This window comes from Mauremys reevesii, linkage group 2 (genome assembly GCF_016161935.1).
Source record: "Mauremys reevesii isolate NIE-2019 linkage group 2, ASM1616193v1, whole genome shotgun sequence".
NCBI lineage: Eukaryota > Metazoa > Chordata > Testudines > Geoemydidae > Mauremys > Mauremys reevesii.
The window spans coordinates 153,229,817-153,251,835 of record NC_052624.1 but is presented as its reverse complement, the minus strand read 5'-3'; the positions used below and the strand labels follow the sequence as shown (position 1 = coordinate 153,251,835).

Here is a 22,019-nt window from a genome sequence, read left to right as displayed (position 1 = left end):
TGTAAATTTGAACACCCCCCCTAATTTCAATTCCTGGGGAAACCACTGGCCTGACTGCTGCCCTCACAGCAACCCGCCCCGCAGGCGCCCGCCCCCCCTGCGGCTTGCCGCCCCAGGCACGCACTTGGTGCGCTGGTGTCTGGAGCAGCCCCTGGGCTGGGCAGATGTGCAGGCTCAGTGTAGAGTGAATTGGGGATGGCTTACTAGTAGGAGCTGGGCAGGGCAGAGGTGCAGTCAATGCAGTGGATGGGGATGGCTGGGGTGCAGGTGGTGGATTGGGGATATGTGTGGGTGCCGCGGGGGGAGCTGGGTGGATGTGTGGGCACAGCTGGGGTGCAGTGAACACAGTGAATGGGGCTGGTTAGCAGCTGGCAGGGGCTAGGCAGTCCAGCTCCCGGAGAGGCACCAGAGTGCAGCAGGGGTGGACACAACCGAATCAACCTTCTTTCCCGGTCGCCCCTCCTGTCCCTCGCCCCCCGCTCACCCCCTCGCTTCTCTTTGGAGTTCTCACCCCGCCCCTTGTCCTCCCTCCCCTCTCCTCTCCGGGTGACGTCACCCCCAGCTCAGCCGGCGCCATTTTGAAAGTGGAACCTTGGAACGGGAGGGGGGGGGCGGACGAGCGAGCAGGAAAGACCGACTCGGAAGAGCGGGGGAAGCCGAACGGAGCCGGCTTTACACCGCCCCCCCCCCCGGTACAATCTGCCGCCATCCTCCCTCCACGCTCGCCATCAGCCCGGCCAAGGGGGCCCTTTCTAGAGCTGAGAGGCCGCTCTCTCTGACCCGGCCGCTATTGGGAGCTCAACATGGCAGGTAAGGGGGAGAGTGCCCCCTCCTTCCCGGGGGCCGGCCCCCGCTGCCCATAGAGCCCAGGGGGCGGGGGGATGTGTGTAGGGGCAGGTGAGGCCACTAAAATGGCCTTGAAAGCAGCCTGCAAACCTGAGCTGCTGCTGTTGTCGCCTGTTATGTGTGGAGGTGGCAGACTTGCTCGCTGGGTACATCGGTCTCTCCTTCTTTTCCTCTTTCTCATTCCCTCGCTCACTCTTTTATTCCTTCCTCTGAAAATGTGGGCTCGGTTTCTCTTGATCTCTCTCTCTTTTTTTTTTAATTTGCATTCCTAAAACCTTCAATCCTGAAATGCAATTTGCATCGCCCCCCCCCCTTTAATATATTTGTTTTCTTTCTAGAAATCTGTGTTCTTCCCCTCTTTTGCTTGCAAAACATTTGTGTTTCACGAGGAAAAGGTGGTGGTGGCTGGGTTTGGAAGAAGCCCTGTATTTCTGAAGTTGAGCATGTTAGATTTCCAAGCAGGGTGGTGTTGGTTTTTTTTTTTGTTTTTATATTTCTTCCCTAGACTTTCTGGTTTTGCGACGGAATTGCTCTTCGGTGTTACGTTCTTGAAGTGCAGTTTGTAGGGGTGCAGATGTGCACAGGAGGATGGCTGTAGGGTGCAGATGTGATTGTGTTTAGAGTGCAGCTGCACTCTACTGTAGGGTATAGTTGTGTAAATATCTGCAGATAAAGGTGAAATTGGGAAGAGGATTGTAATTTGTTAGAAAATTCAGGTATCAGTGTGTGCAATAATGTATGGTGTTTTTATTTCTTATTCTGGAGATTTATGTTCATTCCCAATTTGCAGATTGCTTATCTTGCATCCTGAAGTGCGATTTGTAAGATAAAAATTGATCCACATGCACAGGATGTCTCTTCCTCTTACTTTTTCCTCTTCAATTTTTTTTCTTCTGATGATATGTTCATTTCCCCTCCTCTGCAAATGAATTGCCTCTTCGGTGCCTTGCATTCTGTAGAGCGGCATGAGAGGCTGTATTTAGGTTTGCACCTTGCTTCCCACACACATACCAGGCTATCCCACTCCACCCTTCTCTTTCCTTTCCTTCTTAATCAAGGGAAACAAGGCCTTGAATGTAGCAAGTTGTATGAAATTAAAATACAGTTTGCTGCATACGATATATTATTTTTTCTTGCAAAGAATCATTTTCAAAATGCTTCCAAGGTGTTAAAAGTAAGAGTTAAATAGCAAATAGCAGAAGTGTGGAGAGGACAAGAAATCGAGTGGATAGGGTTGTTGGTGGTTGGGAAAGATGCTGAGGGTGGAATACTTTTCCAATACATTTATCCAAAACAAATATTGCAATTCATATTGTCTAGATGGGGGAAATCTTATCAGGATGTCCATCACCTTGGCTGATTCTAGTTCAGGTTGTCTCCCCTAGTTCCCGGACTTTGTAAGAAGCTCCAAAGACAGACCACAGTCTAATCCTTTTCAGACTCCTCTCCCTTTCTTCTCTCTCCTTCTCCGCCCCTCCCCCCCCCGCCCCCCCCGCGGTCAGGCAGCCTCTCGATCTTTCATGGAGAGAACTGCTCCTGACTTGAACTTAACTTAATTTGTTCCTCAATTGGTGTGATTGGGGGGAGGAGGGGAATCCTTGCATGCCCCCTCTTCCCCAAAAATGCTGCATAACCTTAAAGCTTTGCAAACTGCATCTGTTCTGTAGTCCTTTTCGGTTGTTGTGGGTTGAGAAGGAATTTCCATTTTGATAGCCTCCTGCAGACAGTGCAAACTTGTTTCCATCTCTCTTCCTGTCTGGACCCAGTCCAGTGATTTGTTAAGAATGAAATGCAAAAGAAATGGGTGGTGTTTTTTTGGGCATTTTGGTGGCAAGGTTCAAATGAATCACTACCGTCCGCCGAGGCGGTAATGTTCCTGAAGTTTTCTCTTCGATCTATTTTCTATGGTAGTTATACTTGCTGTTAACTTCAGGCAGATTGTTCAGATTGCTGAACAGATTTGTTACTTTTTAAAAAACCTAAGCCTGACGGTTTCTTTTGGTACTTTTATGGTGAAGGAGAGAGAGGATTATAAACTTGTTTTCTCCAGCCTGAAGTACTTAGGTGGTGTAATGTATTTTCCAAAAGAAAAATGAATTGTTTTTTTTATAAAGTGCAAACTTTTAATGATTTGAAATATTTGGAAAACTTGTAGGGGCCATTCTGGCATCTAATATTTACTAAGAAATTTAAGTCACTTGTAAGTAAAGTGCTCTGTTTTTTAGAGGGCACTGAAGTTTTTAAATTAAAAAAAAGTGTTGTGAAATATTCCGACTGGTGCTCGTTTTAACATGGCATAGTTTATTAACACTAGCTGTGCTTATTTTGATAGTTTTGTGAGTTTTCAACAATTGTAGAGAACAACTTTTATCATCCCTGCTGCTACTTTTGACTGATATTGGGCAAATAACTGACAAAAGCAATATCAGGATTGCTGGGGTGGGGGGGAGGGAGGCAGGAGGGACTTGCAGGGGAAAAAAGTTTGTAATCAACTTTTTGGAATTTCTATATTTGCATAGGAAACATTGTTTGTTTGTTGTAGGTGTGTACAGTACTGTCTAAAGTGAGTCACTTGCCAGCGGTGGATACTGCCTCTGTGTTTACTGGAGTAAACACAAAACTCAGACTGATTTAATGAGGATCTGTTTTATTTATTTTTTGTTTTGTTTTTTTTCTAGGAGCTGGAGGAGGAGGGAATGACATTCAGTGGTGTTTTTCTCAGGTGAAAGGGGCTGTAGATGATGACGTAGCAGAAGGTAAGAACAAACTTTTACAGTGATTTAATCTGATTGCTGATGAAATGTAGCAAGGGTGTTGCTGAAGTTTCTCCTTTAGAATTGGGTTTTGTTATACGTAATTTTATTAAAGTAGGAAAGCAAGTGGAAACATGCAGGCATCCCAGTATATTCTGGGATCAAACTTATATGTGAAATAAGTGGGTGCAATTCAACTGACATCCATGGTCCTCCTGCTGCTTACGTCAGAGTTGAATTTGGCCTATGGATTGCAACAGTAGTTAACTTGTTTTCCAGAATATCTGTCACATGACAGATAGTAGCTCTGTTTCAACTGAGACTAACTTGTCTGTTTCCCCCCTTGAAATGGGGATAATAACATGTTTTTTACAGGGGTGTTGTGAGGATTAATTAATGTGTGCACAGCACTTTGAAGATGTAAGGTGCTGCATAGGTGTCAGGTAAATCTTCGTCTTTCCATCCTGCATTAGCCATCAGAATTAAAGTGGAATTTTTGTACAAAATTACTTTTTAAGTGTCAGTTTATTTTTCATGATGAATTATTATTGGAAACTGCTGTAAGCTTTTGTAGTATAGGGCTCCTACTCTGCCAGTTACAGATGTCACCTTTTTAGCAAAATGGCTGCCTCCAGTTGATGATGTAAAAATTCCATCTGGAATTTTCAAATTATGCTTGTTTCATGGAAGGTAGAGGTCTTTCTTTCCTTTCGACTATTCAGCCTTCTGAGATGAACAGGGCCCTTGATCCTACTGGCTGTTCCTCTGGCTTGGATGAAATTCTCCATGGCTTTAGGGGTCCATTTACACAGAGCAGCTTGCAAGAACAAGACCTCAAATAGTTTTCTCTTACAAAAAAACTGACTTTGGGTGTGTGTTTGCATGATTTAATCAGCCTATGCACCAGTTAGTCCTATACTCACTAACTTACAGGCAAATGAGAAAAATAATAGTTGCATTTAAGAAAGTAGTAACTTGTTTCATTTCCATTATTTTTTACTTTAAATTCTGCAACTGCTACTATGAACTGAGACAGAAAAACATTAGAGCTGTTTCGTTGGTGTTCATGCATTTGTTCCATTAAATAATATTAACTGGTGGGGTTCCCTTCCCCCGCCGCCTTTTTTTTTTTAAATATATCTGTGATTAAATGGATCTGGAAATCCAAGAGCCAGTCTCCGTTCTTAACTTCCCTATTTGTTCTTAAATATTATAGTGCCTACACATTTAGTATGAAAGATGATTTAGCAGTCTCTCACTTCCTGACAGCTGCAATAGCTAGTCACAATTGATGGAGTTAAAGGCCAAGAGTACGTTAACTAGCTTGAATTTCAGCCTGACACTCAGTGTTGCTTTTAACATTTTTTTCTCTAAATATCCATTTCTAATTGTATAAAAGTAATAAGCTGCTCATTGTGCAAGCTGTCCCTAGACAGAGACAAAGAAGATTATAGTAACTTCATAGTCAGCTATATCATCATCTTGTAAAGGTGTTTTTTAGTGTATATTACAGGGCTTCTACCTAGGGCCTGAGATTTTTGTAGTAAAGTTGTGCACTGGGATGGCTGCTTAAGTAAGGCCCCTAGGAAAATTTAAGTGGGAGTATCTGACCATAATGGATTTTGTTGAGCTGGAATTCTTTTACCCATATGGCTGACTCCCACATGGCATGCCAAAACCCCTTACACAACAATAGATGGACAGACATCTTTCAAATCAAACTGTAACTTTAGCTCCCACCCAACTATTTAAAGGTACTGGTATACTTCAGATAGATCCCTTATCCTTGAAATATTGTTCCAATAGTTTAAATACTGTTTAATTGCATTTCTTAAGTTTATTTCCTTGCATTTGTTATATTTCTAGCTGTTTACTGAGTAAACACAACTTTTAATAATCCTCCTTGTGATTTTGGGACTATAGTTTTACATGTTTCTGGTGTATGTAGTCTCTCTAAATTGCACGGGAATAAGTATGCAATGGCTCTAAGTCCAGACTGATAATCTTGTTCTCTGTCTGCCTTTCTGCTTGTTCCTTTTAAGCAGGTTGCATATTGAAAGCTTACAAGAATGTTGCTGTCTGAGTCTTGAGAGGGTGGTGGTCTTTTAAATTTGCATGTACTGCCTCCTCACAAGAAGGACCTGTGATTATGGAGGAAAAATGCTGGTTATTGTAAGGTTGCAGCTAGTATATGTGTGTATGTTGTTTTAAAAAGTGATCTTAAAAAGACAACTGAATTGAATATACACAATTTAAAATCAAATTCCTTGTAATACTACTAGCTTGGGTTGTTAAAACTGAAACAATTTTAAAACTAATTCACTTTGTTATGCAGGTTATTTCTTGCTTTTCTTTCAGCATAGAAGGTTAAAATAGAGTAGTTTCACTTTTGTTTGTAGTGAAATGTTAGTAAGTTTCACTTTTTATAATGTTTACATTGTAAACACTTAGTGCAGTGGTTCTCAAATTGTTACACTGGTGATCCCTTTCACATAGTAAGCCTCTATGTGTGACCTCCCCTCCCCCCCTTTTAAATTAAAAACACTTATTTACATATTTAACACCATTATAAATGCTGGAGGCAAAGTGGGGTTTGGGGTGGAGGCTGACAGCTCGTGACCCTCTGAGAGGTCCCTACCCCCAGTTTGAGAACCCCTGATTTAGCACTTGTTTGCCATCCTGATCCTCTCTTCTTTGTCATCCAAAATTTCTGCAGACTTAGGCAATTTTGGGTGCACGAGTGATGCAGAATCAGATCTTCTTTTTAGATTAAAAAAAAAATCTTAAAATTGTGCAAAAGAGCTCTTTGATCGTAACTGGATGCTGCCAAGTTGTAGCCTACAGAGTAAAGGACAGCAGACACATTATAAACTGAAACTTGGGATCAAAATAGCAATATTGGTAGACTTACTCTAGCTATAAATCATGTTGTCATACTTCTTTCCATTGCATCATCTGTTTCTTAATTTGCTAGATTGTACTAGCTTGCTTTCTGGATCTGCTGGTCCATTTGCATGCATGGCCATGGGATAGTCCCGTCTCTTTTACATTTGTATTCACATAGTAGGTTCCCAAATCCTGTGAATGATCTGCACCCAACTGAGACCCTGTTTACAGTAGGGATGGGGTGGGGGAACCCATTGGCTTTACTGGTTCAGCTGAATCAGAATACAGGTGTAGACTAGGCTCTTCCATTGGCTTCTGGAGTTAAATCTTCTCAGAAGGTTTAAACACTAGTTAAAAGAACCCAGAAGCTGCTGGAGCCTTATTCTTACTTGTGCTACCCCTGGTTCAGCACTGGTAGCAATTTTTTTTCTTAAAATCCCTAGTGTAGACATAGTAGCAGTGTCCTTTTTATTTAATAGTAATTCTATGCATGGTATGTATCACACAGTTCCAGGGTAACTGCATCTGTATTTCCCCCACCATGGCATGCACTCCAGGAGTGCTCAGTCAGGTCTCTAGTCTCCAGCTATCACCTGTCTCTTGGGAGGGACTCTGGTCCCACTCCTATCTGACCAGGGGTTTTAAGGCTCCTTGCCTTACGCTGATATCTCCGACAAGCTTGTCTGCTTGAAGGCCGATATCTGAGCTTTGCTTTTTGTCCGAGGGCTAGGAACAGTGTTTTGCCAGGAGTTACAAGTTACCACACAGCTCTTTCTAAACAGGCGTATTTATTCTTAAGGTAAAAGCGTTACTGAGAAAATATAACAACAAGAATCAACACATTTAAACCCACACACAAATCACTTGTCAGTCTTATGGGACCTTAGCAGACCAAAGTCTGTCCAACCCTTCAGCAAGGGTTGAGGCTCCCTGTGGACAGAAGGTCTTGTTTGTGTATGTGTATATATACATATGCACATGTATATGTATTTTTCTAAAAAGGCCACTTTAGGCAAGCCTCTTTTTAGGCACTTGTGTAGTGCAGGAGGTTTCTTGTGATACTTGTGACATCATGGAATGATGAATTTGGCAGCATCACAACAGAGAGGAATCAAGCACACTTTGGAGGAGCTGAAAAGAAAGAAGAAAAACTTCTAGTGATAGACTGGGAGTTAAGAGACCTGGGATGTATTCCTAGCTGTGCCTCTGACTTGCCATGTGACATGGGCAAGTCACTTTCCCTCTCTATCCCTCTGTTTCCCCTCATATTGTTTGGCTTGTCTATTTAGGTGGTAATTTTTTGGGAGGGGGAGAGGCCCTGTCTCGTACTATAGCAGGGGTTGGCAACCTTTCAGAAGTGGTGTACCGAGTCTTCATGTATTCACTCTAATTTAAGGTCTTGTGTGCCAGTAATACACTTTAATCTTTTTAGAAGGTCTCTTTCTATAAGTCTACAATATATAACTAAACTATTGGTGTATGTAAAGTAAATAAGGTTTCAAAATGTTTAAGAAGCTTCATTTAAAATTAAAATGAAATGCAGAGCCCCCGGGACTGGTGGCCAGGACCCGGGCAGTGTGAGTGCCACTGAAAATCAGCTCACGTGTCACCTTCGGCACACGTGCCATAGGTTGCCTACCCCTGTACTATAGGTTTGTACAGGACCTAGCCTAATGGGGCTCTGACTTTAGTTCAGGCCTCTGGGTCCTACTGTAATACAAACAATGAAAATAGTGATGCTGAATGCCTGATGATATTTGGGAAGTACAGTGCTTAAAAACATTTTTAAAAATTCTGTTTCTCTTTTAATGAAACCCAACAATACAAATTATCCAATATCAAATTTGTTAAGTCATCCCAGAAGGACCAGAATCTAAAACATTGGCCTAAGAGAACAGTTAAAAGGAGTGCCAAACATCCTGAATCACTGCTGATCTTTAACTCTGTTTCCTTCCTTTTTTGGTTTAAAAGGATTTCTGTTTTTAAAGCCCCAAGCTAGACTTCAAGTCTAAAAATCTGGAAGCCATCCCCCATTGGATTGTAAAGAACTTCTTAAAATGTCCATTTCCATCCCTGACTCTCTTGGCTAATAGGTGTTGATGGACCTATCCTCCATGAACTTATCTTCTAAGGATGAAGGGCTGCTGGTAATCACAAATAGTTCTTTAAACTTAAAAAGAGATGGAGTGAATTTAAAAGCAATTTGAACAAAATTATGCCTGCACTGGCATATGCCAGATTTCAGTCTTGAAAATCAGGGTATTATGTGTGTAATATTTAAAAAGGGGGGGGGGGAAGTGCAGTTGCAACTGCATTATAATGCTACTTAAACACTTTTTATCTATGTACGTATTTTTATAGTGCCAGTGATCGATATATCAATACATAGGATACAGTAATCAGATTGGATTTTCATACTGGTTAGAACCATTTTGTCCTGCTCCAGGCTTGGTGAGATTGTACTTCATAGGTCTTTAGAGGAGGGTGGAGGAAGAGAATTTGCTATAATTCTGCAATATTGCCTATAAAAAGAAAAGGTGTAATCAAAAACATTTCTTGTGCTCTGAAAGAGGAGAGATGTTGAAGTATCCTGACATGGTATAGTATGGAGTTGTGTAATTGAGCATCCTTCACTGCAAATATCATGTTTTTCAGTCTCGGGCTATTTTTCAACCAGAAATATGTTAGGTGTTTTCAAAACATCCCCATAGGCTACATTTAAGACCACATGATTCTGTTTGTTGAAACAAAGTGTCATGTTGGTTTAAAGCAAAACAAAATCTGACCTGGAAAGAGTTAGTTTATGCTCCCCTGAAAATCAAGGTTTAATGCAAACACTGGCTGTCAGAGCCTGAACTATGGTGGTACTACTGAAGATTATAATAATATTACAGAAACTTCAAATGACTGTTTTCAGAAATTGATCATAATTCAGTTGCAGAGCGAGGAACTGCTGCAAGCTCTTCTCTTCTAACTCACCATTCTTTTGTTGATCACCGAAGGAGAAGTAATTACCTTAGGCACACAGTCTTTATAAAAATGTACTTTGCATTTAGAGATTCACAAGTGATAGCAACATTTTAAGAAAAACCAGCTTATTTGGGTTGCATGTTAAAACCCCTAGGCAGTTGTGCTTGCATCTAATTTTGGAACTGTAGGCAGAAGTTTTAGGGTCAGTGGGAGAGAGTGGAAAATCTGCATTCTAAGTAAGGTTGATTCTTCAGGTATGTATAATACAGCCTGTATAAAATGTTTTTTCTTAGCATTTTTAGTTGAATTTTTGAATGACTGATTCTGGGAATGAATAGTGACTCCCTGTGAAAATACTGCCTTTGTACTTAATGATTTTGAGTAGCTGGGTTCAGTTATCTGCATAAACTACATATATTTCAGGATAGTTAACTTAATAAAGACTTCATATTGCATATTTGTATTTTAAAATTTGCACTGAATTCCTACTTACGCACTTGTTAGTTAAATCCTGCTAGATTTTTTTTTTTTTTTGGGTCCCCGATAAATGTCAACAGTATTCCAGGAAGCATTCTTTGAGTCTTCAAAGCAGTGATGGCAACAGTGCTTTCCACCATGTCAGTGGAAAAAGATTTAGTAAACAGCAGTCGCATTCAAATGTGACCTACATATACTGCCTATGTATGTGTGTTCAATACAAGGACTTGTTTTCCCAAAATATTTTTTCCTTTTTTTTAAAGCAAATTGTCATAGTACATATGAAAATCAGTTGAGCTACAGTCATACTGAAATCAACTTCCAGTTTGATCCATTATAAAAACAGATCATAGTCCTTGTAAAGAAACTTTTTTCCCAAGAGGTCCTGATCATCTATTCAGCAGAGGAACATAATCAATACAAATACATATCTTAAATGTGTCTGTTCCAGGTCTTTTGTGCTTTTCACAGGGATGTATATTTGGATGTGTTGAATGGCCTTTTTTAATCTCTTCAATTCCAGTATCACTGTTGTTTGGGAAATTGCCTTGCAAGTCTCTTGTTTTCAAGAGAGGTGGGTTGTGCAAGCACATAATTTGGAGTGAGGAATTTGTGTTTTAACTGCGTCAAGGACTTGGAGTCCTTCAGTGATCTTAAGCAAGTCGATTACCTTCTCTCCCATCAGTTTCCTGATCTATAAAATGGTTGTACTTGTTTACTTCTAGAGTACCTCCCATGCAAAGTACTCTGCTTTCAACATACCAGTGAATTAAGCCTCCAGTATCCCTGAAGTGATAGGTAAGAACTAACATCCACAATTTACAGTTAGGCAAACTGAAGCGCATATATTAACGGGGGAGCTGTTTTCAAAGGGCCTCCTTTGAGTGCTTTGCAGAGGATGTCATTGCCCAGTTTTGCATGTTCAAAGAAGGGGACTTTTCAGAGCATGAGCTGTGCTTGGTGGTTTGTTTGTTTATTGTTTTGTTTTTTTTTAAATATCTGCTGATGGCATCAAGTGCCCAAGCTGTCTGAAAGTTTAAACTCAGCTGGGTGCCTGGGCTCTGGATTTTCAAAACCTTATTGCTAGGGACCTACCAAATTGATGGCCATGAAAAACATGTCCTGGACTGTGAAATCTGGTCTGCCCCCATGAAATTTGGTCTTTTGTGTGCTTTTGCACTATACTATACCGATTTCATGGAGGAGACCAGTGTTTCTCAAATTGGGGGTCCTGACCCAAAAGGGGTTGCAAGGTTATTTTAGGGGGGTTGTGATATTGCCACATTTACTTCTCTGCTGGAAAGCCAGAGAGAGGTGGCTGTTCATGAGGCGCCCAGTTCTGCAAGCAGCAACACAGAAGTAAGGGTTGCAGTGCCATACCATGCCATCCTTACTCCTGCGCTGCTGCTGGCAGTGGCTCTTCCTTCAGAGCTGGGATCCCGCGGCCTGCAGCCACCACTCTGTGGCTGCCCAGCTCTGAAGGCAGTGCTGTCGCCAGCAGCAGCACAGAAGTACAGGCAGCAGTACAGCAGGCCCCCCCCCTCCTTTTTGGGTCAGGACTCCTACAATTACAACACTGTGAAATTTCAGATTTAAATAGCTGAAATCATGACATTTATGATTTTTAAAATCCTTTGACTATGAAATTGACCAAAATAGACCATGAATTTGGTTGGGCCCTACTTATTGCTATATTATGCTATGCTCTCCAGGCTCTGCTGTTTTGCTGGAGCTAAATGTCACTCGTTCCTCCCTACCTCAGTCCAAAGTCACTCAGGACAATTGAACAATTCTAGTGTGAGGCACCTGTAGCCTGTAAAACACCTTCAACAACACAGAAATGATAGAAGAGCCTCAAATGGAGGAGGGGGTTGATCAGTGGAGGATTGGTCATTGGTTTGTAGAAGTGATTTTAAAGCAGCAAAATGGAATGAATGTAAAGCAGATAGGAGGCAGTTTCCACGCCATGGGCAACATTTTCAGAACCTTGGGTAAGGTCAAATAGCAGTATGAACTTCCATCTAGGAAATCAAGTGGGGGTTAGGCAGTTGGAGAAGATAGGGTGGAGTTCAGAGATGATGTTTGACTGAGCACAAATTGTCTGGGATTTTCAGAAGTGCCCAGGCAAACTTCCTAGTACCCAGGGCTGAGCAGAAGCACCCACAGATCAGTTGCCAATACACTAACTGGTATAATTTGCACAATTTGGAAAAGATATGGCATCATTTGAATGTTTTAAACATGGAACCGCTATCATTCCCCCTACACAAAATAATGGCAAAATAGAGGAATACAGTTTGTAACTGTATTGAGGAATCTTCTCCCATATTACGAATTGGGACTGGGAAGATAGTAATAATACCAGTGTTGCCCCAGATCAGGTTATTTTCTCCCCTGCTAGCCTACCATCATCCCAAGAAAACAAAACAACAACTACAAAAACCCAAACAAAAAAATCCCCCTGCAAAACCCAGCAAAAGATCATGCACAGGATATTTGTTTGCTGTACAAATCTGTTTATGCAGCAGTGTTAAAATAAATTCCCATTCTAAGAGTTGCATCTTTTCCCCAGCACCCGAAGTGGAATTGGCTGGCACCATCAAATTCATGTTCTCAGTAACTGCTGCAGCCTGAGTTAAGCTATTACATTGGCTTGAGTTGTTCCTAAAGAATGAAATATTTTGTCAGATTGATATCTCCAAATGCTGTGAAACTGACAGTGAATACAGAGAAATTGGAATACAGAAAAATACAGAGGCTGTAATCCTGAATCAACACTGACTTGCTGTCTGAAGTTGGGGGAGTGTCTCTGCCTTGGTTTCCTTGATTTGTAAAGCCAGTGTGCCTGCTTATCTCAGGGGTAGTGTTGAGGAGCTTAAATAATGGCATTGTGCTTTGAGATCCTTGGATTAAATTTAATATAACCACTTAAAACTTTATATCTTGCTTTACAACTGTTAAATAACTTGATATCACCTAGGGAGAATTTTTACTTCCATATTTTACAGATGAGATTAAGGCAGAGAAGTTAAATGACTTACCCAAGGCAATAGAGTGAGCCATTATCAAAGCAGCTGTCTTGCTCAGACTGCTAGTGGTTCTCAACCTTTCCTGACTACTGTTCCTCTTTCAGGAGTCTGGAACCCAAGCCCTGCCACCCAGGGCTCAAGTCTGAGCTCCACCACCTGTGGCTGAAGCGTGTAACTTAGTTTCTCTGGGGCCCTAGGCAGTTGCCCTGCTTGCCACCCCCTACCACCAGCCCTGCACTTGTGACCCCTCTAAACCCATCTTGTGACCCCTCCCCACTGGAGGTCACCCCCCCCCCCATGTTGAGAAACACTGATCCAGATGAGTTGATGTACCCCCCAGAAGACCTCTGTGTACCCCGGTTGAGAACCACTGTGCTAGATTATGCTTCCTCTCTGCAAGATGCTGTATAATGTATAAGTACAGGGCTTGATTTTTCAGAGGTGTCAAGAATCTGCAGCTTCCATTCATGTAATTTGGAGTCGTGGGTGTTTCCTATTTCTGAAAATCCATCCCACGGTGTTATTAGACCCATGTTAACAAGGACATTTAAAAAAAGATAAACTGAGCCATTTATGTTTGTGCCAAAATAGAAACACAGGAAAATATTTGCTAAATGGGAGGTGTGGGGGGAGAATTGGTAAAGAGAAAACTATTTACCAGCCTCTAAGTGGCACCACAAGCAATTGATTAAACTAATTTTAAAAGGAAATAAACTATTAAAGTAGTTGTGTCCTTCTATGAGTGAAGTAATCAGAAGCTTTTATTCTGTGATCATTTGATAGATAGATCTGTGTATTCATTCCTGTTGGAAATGTAAGTTGGAAATGTACTTGTGACCTTCACAAGTGCTGAGCTTTCCAGGACGCTGCCTGAAACTCCATCTAGCATGTGTGTGTCTCTCTCTCTCTGCCCCTCATGCCCATTATGGCAGGTAAGAATAATTTTGCTTTCATTTGATTCTTTCAAGGAAAGCACCTTCCCCAGGCCCTAGGAGACATGCTCCTTTGTGGTCTAGAGCTTGACACTTGAGGATTAAGGGCCTTACAAACTTCTGGACTTAGCCTTAGTATCTGGAATTAAAGCATTGCTCAAATAATCTGTGTGAGGAGGCTTGAAGGAATGGGATCTCCAATTAAAATAATGGGTTTAAAATCCACAGCAGGAAAGTCTCCTTGGGTTAGAGAACTACAGTGGCTGAGTATGAAATGCATTTCCAGACTCTACTTATGCTTTTGATAGCAGTATTTTTCTTATGTATTAAATATTTGTTTTAAATTTGTATTGTATGTCTGAGTGGTTTCAGTTATAATAAAAAAAAAAAAAACAAACCCCAGATAATCCAGGCTTTTACTGCACAATATGTAATGTTTTCAGTGACAAATCAAGGAAGTCATTGCCTAAAGGCTTCTGATATTTACATGCAAAACAATAACACAGTAAATTATTTCCAAACATATTGGCATTTGCAAGCACAAACCTAACCACTGGCTCTTCTGTGCTGTGCAGCCTATTGAAATTCTGGCTGTGGTTTCAGCAGAGATTTTTCCATAAATAGCTCTGTACTACTTTGGAACACTAGCAGGCCTCCTGAAAAGAACTAAAGTGTGGCCTTCCAAGGACTATTCCTCAATCTAGGGTTATAATATGTTAGTAGTACTTCATTGTATGTAGCTCTGTTTTGCTCTATTTTACACAGAGTGGGCCGGGGGATGTCAGGTGGGGAATAGGAAGGAATTGAACAATAAATACTTCTGCTTTCAAGATAAAGATACGGATTGATATGTGACCTGAAGAGAATTTAGAGGAAAGGGTAAAAAAAGAAAGGAGGAGAAAAAAAACTTATCAATGAGCAGCTGGCAGGTATTTTTCCTAAACAAATACTGAGTTCATTTTAACATTGTCACGTTTTAAGTTAATATTCGTATTTAACATACATGATCTGTTGCTTTAATCTGGAAGGTTGCCCAACAACAGAAGGATCCCTGCAGAAGTTTTATAGATCTGATGTTCTGTGATTTATGTGAATAGTGCATACATTTATTTTATAGTGAATATTTGTTATCCTTCCTAGGGATAAGGCACTAGAATTGTATATCATCTTCATTCTTGAATATATGAGTGATTCCATGGTCATGTTTTGTATAAAATACATATTAAAATAGTAAGACTTGATTTTTGGGAAAGTCAGCAGAATCTCTTAACAAGAAATAAAAACAGTTCCTAATCTAGGAAAATTTAATTAAAATATGGACTGTTTTCTTGAAGAGGAGCTTATAACTTCCAACTCGTGGCACAAGAGGCAACAGAGAAAATATTTGAGTGTCTCTTAGTTCATGGGGCTCCTCCTGAAGAGGAAGAGAGAGAGAGAACAACTCATTGAGCAAGGGTTTCGAATTGTTGCCCATTGTGGGTTGTTATAAACTTTTTTGTGCGATAGATGCAGGTGTTGTAGGACTTGTCTACGTGGAGCAGCAAGGTGCACTGCAGAGGTGTGATTTCTACAGCTTGCTAATTTGTTGTGCGTTGATTGGTCTGTGTAGACCCTGCTGGTGTAAACTAAAAGTTCCCTAATGTGCTCTAACATACAGCACTGTGTTAAAGCTCACTAGAGAACTTATAGTTTGCACCAGCAGAGTCTACACAGACCAATTAATGTGCAGTGTGGTAGTAGGCTTTAGAAATCACACCCCTGTAAAGTGCCTTGCTGCTCCATGTAGACTAGTCTGTAGCGATGGGTACTATAAGAAGTTTTTTTGGTCTCTGGAATTGTGCAGTATATAAAGTCCAGACTTCGCTTTTTTGTCTGTGCCTTTTTGTCTAACCCAATCTGAATAATGACTTTTGATTTCTCTCCCAATAGAAGTATAAATTTTGCATGTGGTCATTTATTCCTTTACACATGTTGTTAGCACATACAGTAAAACCTCAGCGTTATGAACATCAGAGTTATGAACTGACCAGACAACCCCACTCCTCATTTGGAACTGGAAGTACATAATCAGGCAGCAGGACTCACTCTACAACTTTCAGAAACGGTGTGCCAAGTCTTCATTTAGTCACTCCAATTTAAGGTTTCACGTGCCAGTAATACAATTTAACGTTTTTATAAGGTCTCTTTCTATAAGTCTATAATATATAACTGTTGTATATATGTAAAGTAAATAAGGTTTTTGAAATGTTTAAGAAGCATCATTAAAATTTAAATTAAAATGCAGAGCCCCCTGGACAGGTGGCCAGCACCCAGGTAGTGTGAGTGCCACTGAAAATCAGCTTGCGTGCCGCCTTCGGCATGCATGCCATAGGTTGCCTACCCCTGCTCTACAATACTGTGTTAAATGTAAAGTACTAAAAAAAAAAGAAGTTTTAAAAAAAATTTGACAAGATAAGGAAACTGTTTCATTTGAATTAAGATGATTAAAAACAGCACTTTTCTTCTGCATAAAAAAGTTTCAACACTGTATTAAGTCAATGTTCAGTTATAAACTTCTGAAAGAAGTTTTGAAGAAGATACGGTTTTGTTCAGAGTTACAAACAACCTCCATTCCCAATGTGTTCATAACTCTGAGGATCTACTGTATGTGTTCAGTCCACATGCTAAAAATCCTTAGTACATTTTGATTGAAAAATGTACTGTAGCACCAAGTTATTTCTTGTGAAAGACTGTCTGTTGTTTTTAATATAGCATGGGTTACTTTTTCCATGTTGGTTTTTCCCCCATGATGTTTCTAATTGTAAATATGCTTTAAAATCTGGTATCCAGGAAAAAATTAGTTGAGGCGTACCTAACCTCTGAATGTGTAGTGCTACCAGAAAAACAAGAAATGCTCTGCATGATCTTGCTGATATTACGACATGGAGCATTAAGTAGTGGGGGTGGTTCCCATGCAATGGAAAGGAAGGAGGTGCAAAACTAAGATCGGAGATGATGTTAAACACTCGTCTGGAAGGAAACAATTTTTTTTTCTTCTGAATGTGGAATTAGGCTGTTTGGGTTCGCAGCCTGCAAGAAAGGTGGTGTGTGGTGGCTGGAAAACTGAATCACACTTCTGGCACTAGTGTTGATCAACTAGATGGCATTACAAATATCAGTGTGTCAGATTTGTCTCTGATTGCTGTTCGTTAGAGGAAAGGTGTCCGTCCCCTCCTCCCCACCCACCCAGGGTTCTGGAAAGAGCTATTTAAAATGCCATGGTGTAACTTCATTTTATTTTGTGACTACATATTTAATGTAGCTCCTGCAAATGAAGGACTTACAGAAAAGCCATGACATGTAATTACATAGTCCTAATTGTGGATAAATATTGTGGTTTCATAACCTGTGGTGGTCACCTGCCTTTCCAAGGTTATTTAAGACTGGTACAGGGGCAGGTCTGGATTGTTGCCATTTATGTCTCTTATGTGTATGATATTAATAAACTGGTGTCAAATGTCCTGGGAACGGGTGATGTGGGTTGAAAGACCTTTGTTTCGACCAACAATAGAACTGAATTACTGTGAATAGGAAAGGCAAATAGGCATTTCCTGTCATATTTTGGGGATGTCTTTAGTGGAGCATGTATACTAAGTAAATTTTAACAACTGTACCAAAACTGTACCAAAAGGTTGCTTATTATATGTATATGCTTTATAGATTTTTTTTTGCAGCTGATCTTCACTTATGTTCCCAGTTTTGCAAGTATAAAATAACTTTTCTTTAATTTCCCTAAAAATGCCTGTATATTACAGTGCTTAATAAGGCAGTGAAATTTGGGGAAAATCCATTTGTTGAAGTAGATTATTAAAATTTTACTAACCTTCTATGTGGCTAATCTACAAACACAGTTACCTGTGGACAATAAACTATAGGGGACTTGTTTTAAGAACTCAGCTGGGTCCCTGAGTTAAGTATCTGAGCTAAAAGCACCGGTTACACCTAGAGTTTCAGACCACCTTTTCAGACCCTCCACTCAGAGCTGATAAAACTTCTCTTTTGTAAAAGTCCAGAACGGAGTCAGCCTTCGTCCTCTGAGATCATCATAATTTAAAAGACCTAACATTCTCGGAAGTTGCAGTGCCTGTAGATGGAAATACCAGATACTTGCAATATGTAGTATTCTAGCAGACTGTCACCAGTGCAGTCCTTTAAGTGGGAGAATTGTCAGTCTTCCAGTCTTGAACAGTCTGAGGTTAGCTGCCATTTTCAAGGTAGAAGATATCGTTGAGTAAATGTTTCTTTGGTAGAGACCGAGGTAAAGGAACACTTGTCAGGTTTTAGAGCTGGTTAGTTCTAATTGTTGGAGTGATGAAACCCTTACTCAGTTCTCTGTAAGGCATTGCATTGATATCACTGATTATCCTAGTTCTAAAGGTATGTCTTCACTGCGGGGTTAACTTGGATTCTTATTTGGGTGTTATCCCTAGCCTGCCCATGTGCCAAATGGGCATACAAGTTCTCCCATCATTCACTGTGAAAGAATCCTAGACCAGCTGAGCTTAGAGCAGCAAAAAGAACCACGGGATATGCCCCCAGAAGTCCTAGCAGCACCCAGTGAGGACACACGAATTTGGATATGGTGTTGCATTGTGGCTACTCATGCCCAGGTTGGGCTAACATGAGTTAACTTTGTAGTGAAGATATACCCTAACATAGAGGTGACTGACTACTTGGAAACTGCTGTTAGACCTAACTTTGCCTTTTCTGGTAGTCTTGGCTATACTTCATTGGACTTTGATCTATCATAAATTAATTTCATTTTCTCCTGCTGTACATGTAGTTAGCCCTGATGCTCCTAGTGTAGTTTTATTTCTCCATGCATTGCTCATCCGACTGCATAATGGCTAGAATAGGGGTATTGTTTTGAAGGTACAGTAGTTTGCAGCTTTTTGTAGGCTATTAAAATTCTGCTGGGGTCTATATTTCACTGAGTTGGGTAAAGGGAACCATTGCTCATTGGTTTCCTATGCATTTGTTCTGAGAGGAATTGCAGTAGTGTCCTTTCTCAAGGTTTAAAAATAGAAGGTAATTAATCAGGGTGATGAGGGTTAATGGTTTCTGTCCAGAAACCAAACAGCTTTGCATCTGGTTATAGAGAGAATAACCTTGTATACATATACTATAATTATGGTTTGTTTTTTATTTAGGAAGAGATATTTTAGTACTTTATATATGTATGAAATCTCTCTTTCTCACACCCACCCACACCAGTTTTTGGCTTCAAAAAAATTAGGGGGTTGGGTTTATTTTTAAACAGTTGGAATGCCTTCCAAAACACCCGTGTAGAGGCTTTTTTCAACCAACAAACCCCAACCCTTTAGTTTTCCCATTTGCAGACTGTTAGGCTTGTCTACACTGGCACTTTCATCACTAAAACTTCTGTCGCTGAGGGGTGTGAAAAAACACACCCCGATAGACAAAAGTTTTAGCAACGAGAAGCACCTGTGTGGACAGTGCTTTGTTGGTGGGAGCTGTGCTCCCGGCGATGAAGCTACCGCTGCTCGTTGGAGGTGGCTTTATTTTGTCCCATCAAAAAAGAGCAGCTACACAGTGCACCTTACAACAGCAGAACTGCACCGTTGTAAGGTTCGCAGTGTAGACATAGCCTTGGATTTGTAGTGTAGTAGGATCACAGAACATTTCTATAATGAGTAGATGGTGTGAAAGTTTAAACAAAGAACAGGACTCCTATTTTCATGAGCAGTGTAAAGGTATAATAATAACACTGTGGACAGGTACAGTCCAGACAGACCCAGAGGATGGTGGTTATAGTAAATGGAATGCAGCTGGAGCTTCATTATTACATGTAAGCATGTGGATTATTTCCATAACGTTTCACAATTTTTAAGGAATTTAAGGTTTGAAAACTTTTTCCCTGACCATGTAGTACTTTTTAAATTAAATAAATGCGTTAACTCCCCAAAATTAAAACTTTAAAGATGTTTAATTATGTTATGTTAAATGATAGGAAATATTGAATGCTCAGTTTAAATGGATATAAATCCCATTTCCTTGAAAATAATCAGACCTGTATCTCTGGCCATGTTTGACACATAGCAGAATGATGGCAGTACCATAAATGTTTAGGCGTTATGCATGCAGGAGACCTTGTTTCCAATTTTTTTTTTTGAAGCAGGTGGAAATGGGACGTTAGTGGCATGGTGTTCGTGTTTCTTCTCTCTGCTCCCCCCTCCGCCCCCACCCCACCAAGAGTTGTCAAGCACTCTGCTCTCATAGAATCCGTTTCTCCCTGTCCTCTTTGTTTGTGGGCCGTAAGCATGAAGGAGATAGTAGAGTTTGTAAACTCTTGACTAGTGCTGCGTTAATTGCCATTGCTGGGAGGCTCTATGCTCCCCCGTTCTCTTTGCTTGCTTGATAGTAAGGCTGCAAACACAGGCTAGAGCGGTGGTTCTCAAACTGGGGGTCGTGACTCCTCAGAGGGTCGTCCAGTTATTACGTGGGGGGTTGTGAGCTGTCAGCCTCCACCCCAAACCCCACTTTGCCTCCAGCATTTATAATAGTGTTAAATATAAAAAAGGTGTTTTTAACTTATAAGGAGGGGGTCGCACTCAGAGACTTCCTGTGTGAAAGGGGTCACCAGTACAAAAGTATGAGAACCACTAGGCTAGAGGAAAAGTCTGAGGTGTATATAAGATATTTGGGGGTTGAATTTTCATTCCTTGTATGCTTAAAATTCCCATTGCTCAAGGTAGGTAAGTTGATTGAGTCCTCTTGTTTGCATTAGACCAATCTTTCATGTCCAGTATAGAAAATTAAACATTTACAACTTGAAATTGTTGTTTGTAATGTAAAGAAAACAAGTTTGAGCAAATAATTGGTGAAATAATGCATCTAATTATTGACAGTTAGTAAATATCCTGTATAACTAAGGATCTGTAGTATAAATTTGCAGAGATGGCATGTTTAGAGTTTAAATCCACTCTATTTGTTTAACCAGTAATAAAAGCAAACAAAACAATATTAAACTATTCACCAACTTTGTCCTTAGGTAATAAAAACACCTGCATGAAGTCTGTTTTTAATATTCTTATGGAGAAAATGCCTAATTTTATAACTTCTGTGCTCAGTGGTCTCAAATTAAATCTTATGTAAATGCTTGGCATATAATTATGAAACAAGAAATTGCAATTTTGCATTAGGCTTCTCAAAGTTTTTTTCCATGACATGAGAAGGGTTTTCATAAACACATTTTTGCCTTTGTGGGTGACAGAAATCTTCTCTTTGCCCACAGACTAGAAAGCAGTAGCAAACTTCCCCCGCACTGCTCAGCATCACTGGATCTCAACATTGGGGAGACTACTTCTTGTGCTAAGAGGGTGGTTGTCTCCATGACCAGCTCAATCCTTCGCTTCTCGCCTGATTGCTAACAGTGGGAGGAAATAGATGGTAGATTTTTGTTTGGGTTTGTTGATGGACACTTGGACATTTGGCTACTGGGCTGATATCACAAAACTTAATTCATGTGGAACACCAAGCAGCTATCCCTGTGTGATTAGCTGCTAACCTGGATTTGATCTGGCACCACCGAAAGCAAAATGCTCTATAGCAGCAGTTCTCAAACGTCATTGCACCGCGACCCCTGTCTGACAACAAAAATTACCACGTGACCCCAGGAGGGGGATTGAAGCCTGAGCCTACCCAAGCTGGGGGGCTAAAGCCCAAACCCCACTGCCACAGGCGGGTGAGCTGGCCAAAGCTGAAGCCCTGGGTGGGGGGTGGGCCTGTAACTTGAGCCCAGCCACCCAAGACTGAAGATCTCATGCTTCGGCCCTCGGTGGTGGGGCTTGGGCTTTGGCCCTGGATCCCAGCAAGTTTAACACTAGCCCTGGTGACCCCATTAAAACGGGGTCACAACCCACTTTGGGGTCCCAACCCACAGTTTGAGATCCATTGCTCTGAAGTCAACTGACAATTCTCCAAGTAGCCCACTCTTCTGCTGCTTAAAGGTTTGTAATATTGAACTTGTGACTCTTGCTTTGCCATTAAACATTGGTCAGTTCAACATTTGTAGCTGTTAAGGGAATTACTCTGCAGGGAAAGGGAGGGTTGGCTAGTGGATAGAG

General features: G+C 40.8%; 1 protein-coding gene across 4 annotated transcripts in view; it reads left to right on the top strand.

Annotated features, from left to right (window-relative positions):
• PPP2R2A (protein phosphatase 2 regulatory subunit Balpha) overlaps nt 1–22,019 on the top strand; it is a 74,512-nt gene that overhangs the window by 9,645 nt on the left and 42,848 nt on the right. For 2 of the 4 annotated variants that reach the window (XM_039522212.1, XM_039522213.1), the window contains exon 2: nt 3,525–3,602. In XM_039522212.1, the coding sequence (XP_039378146.1) occupies nt 3,525–3,602 (78 nt within the window). Of the gene's footprint in view, nt 1–615; nt 811–2,643; nt 2,754–3,524; nt 3,603–22,019 lie in introns of those variants that run through there. The other 2 variants (XM_039522214.1, XM_039522211.1) reach the window with 2 other exon arrangements.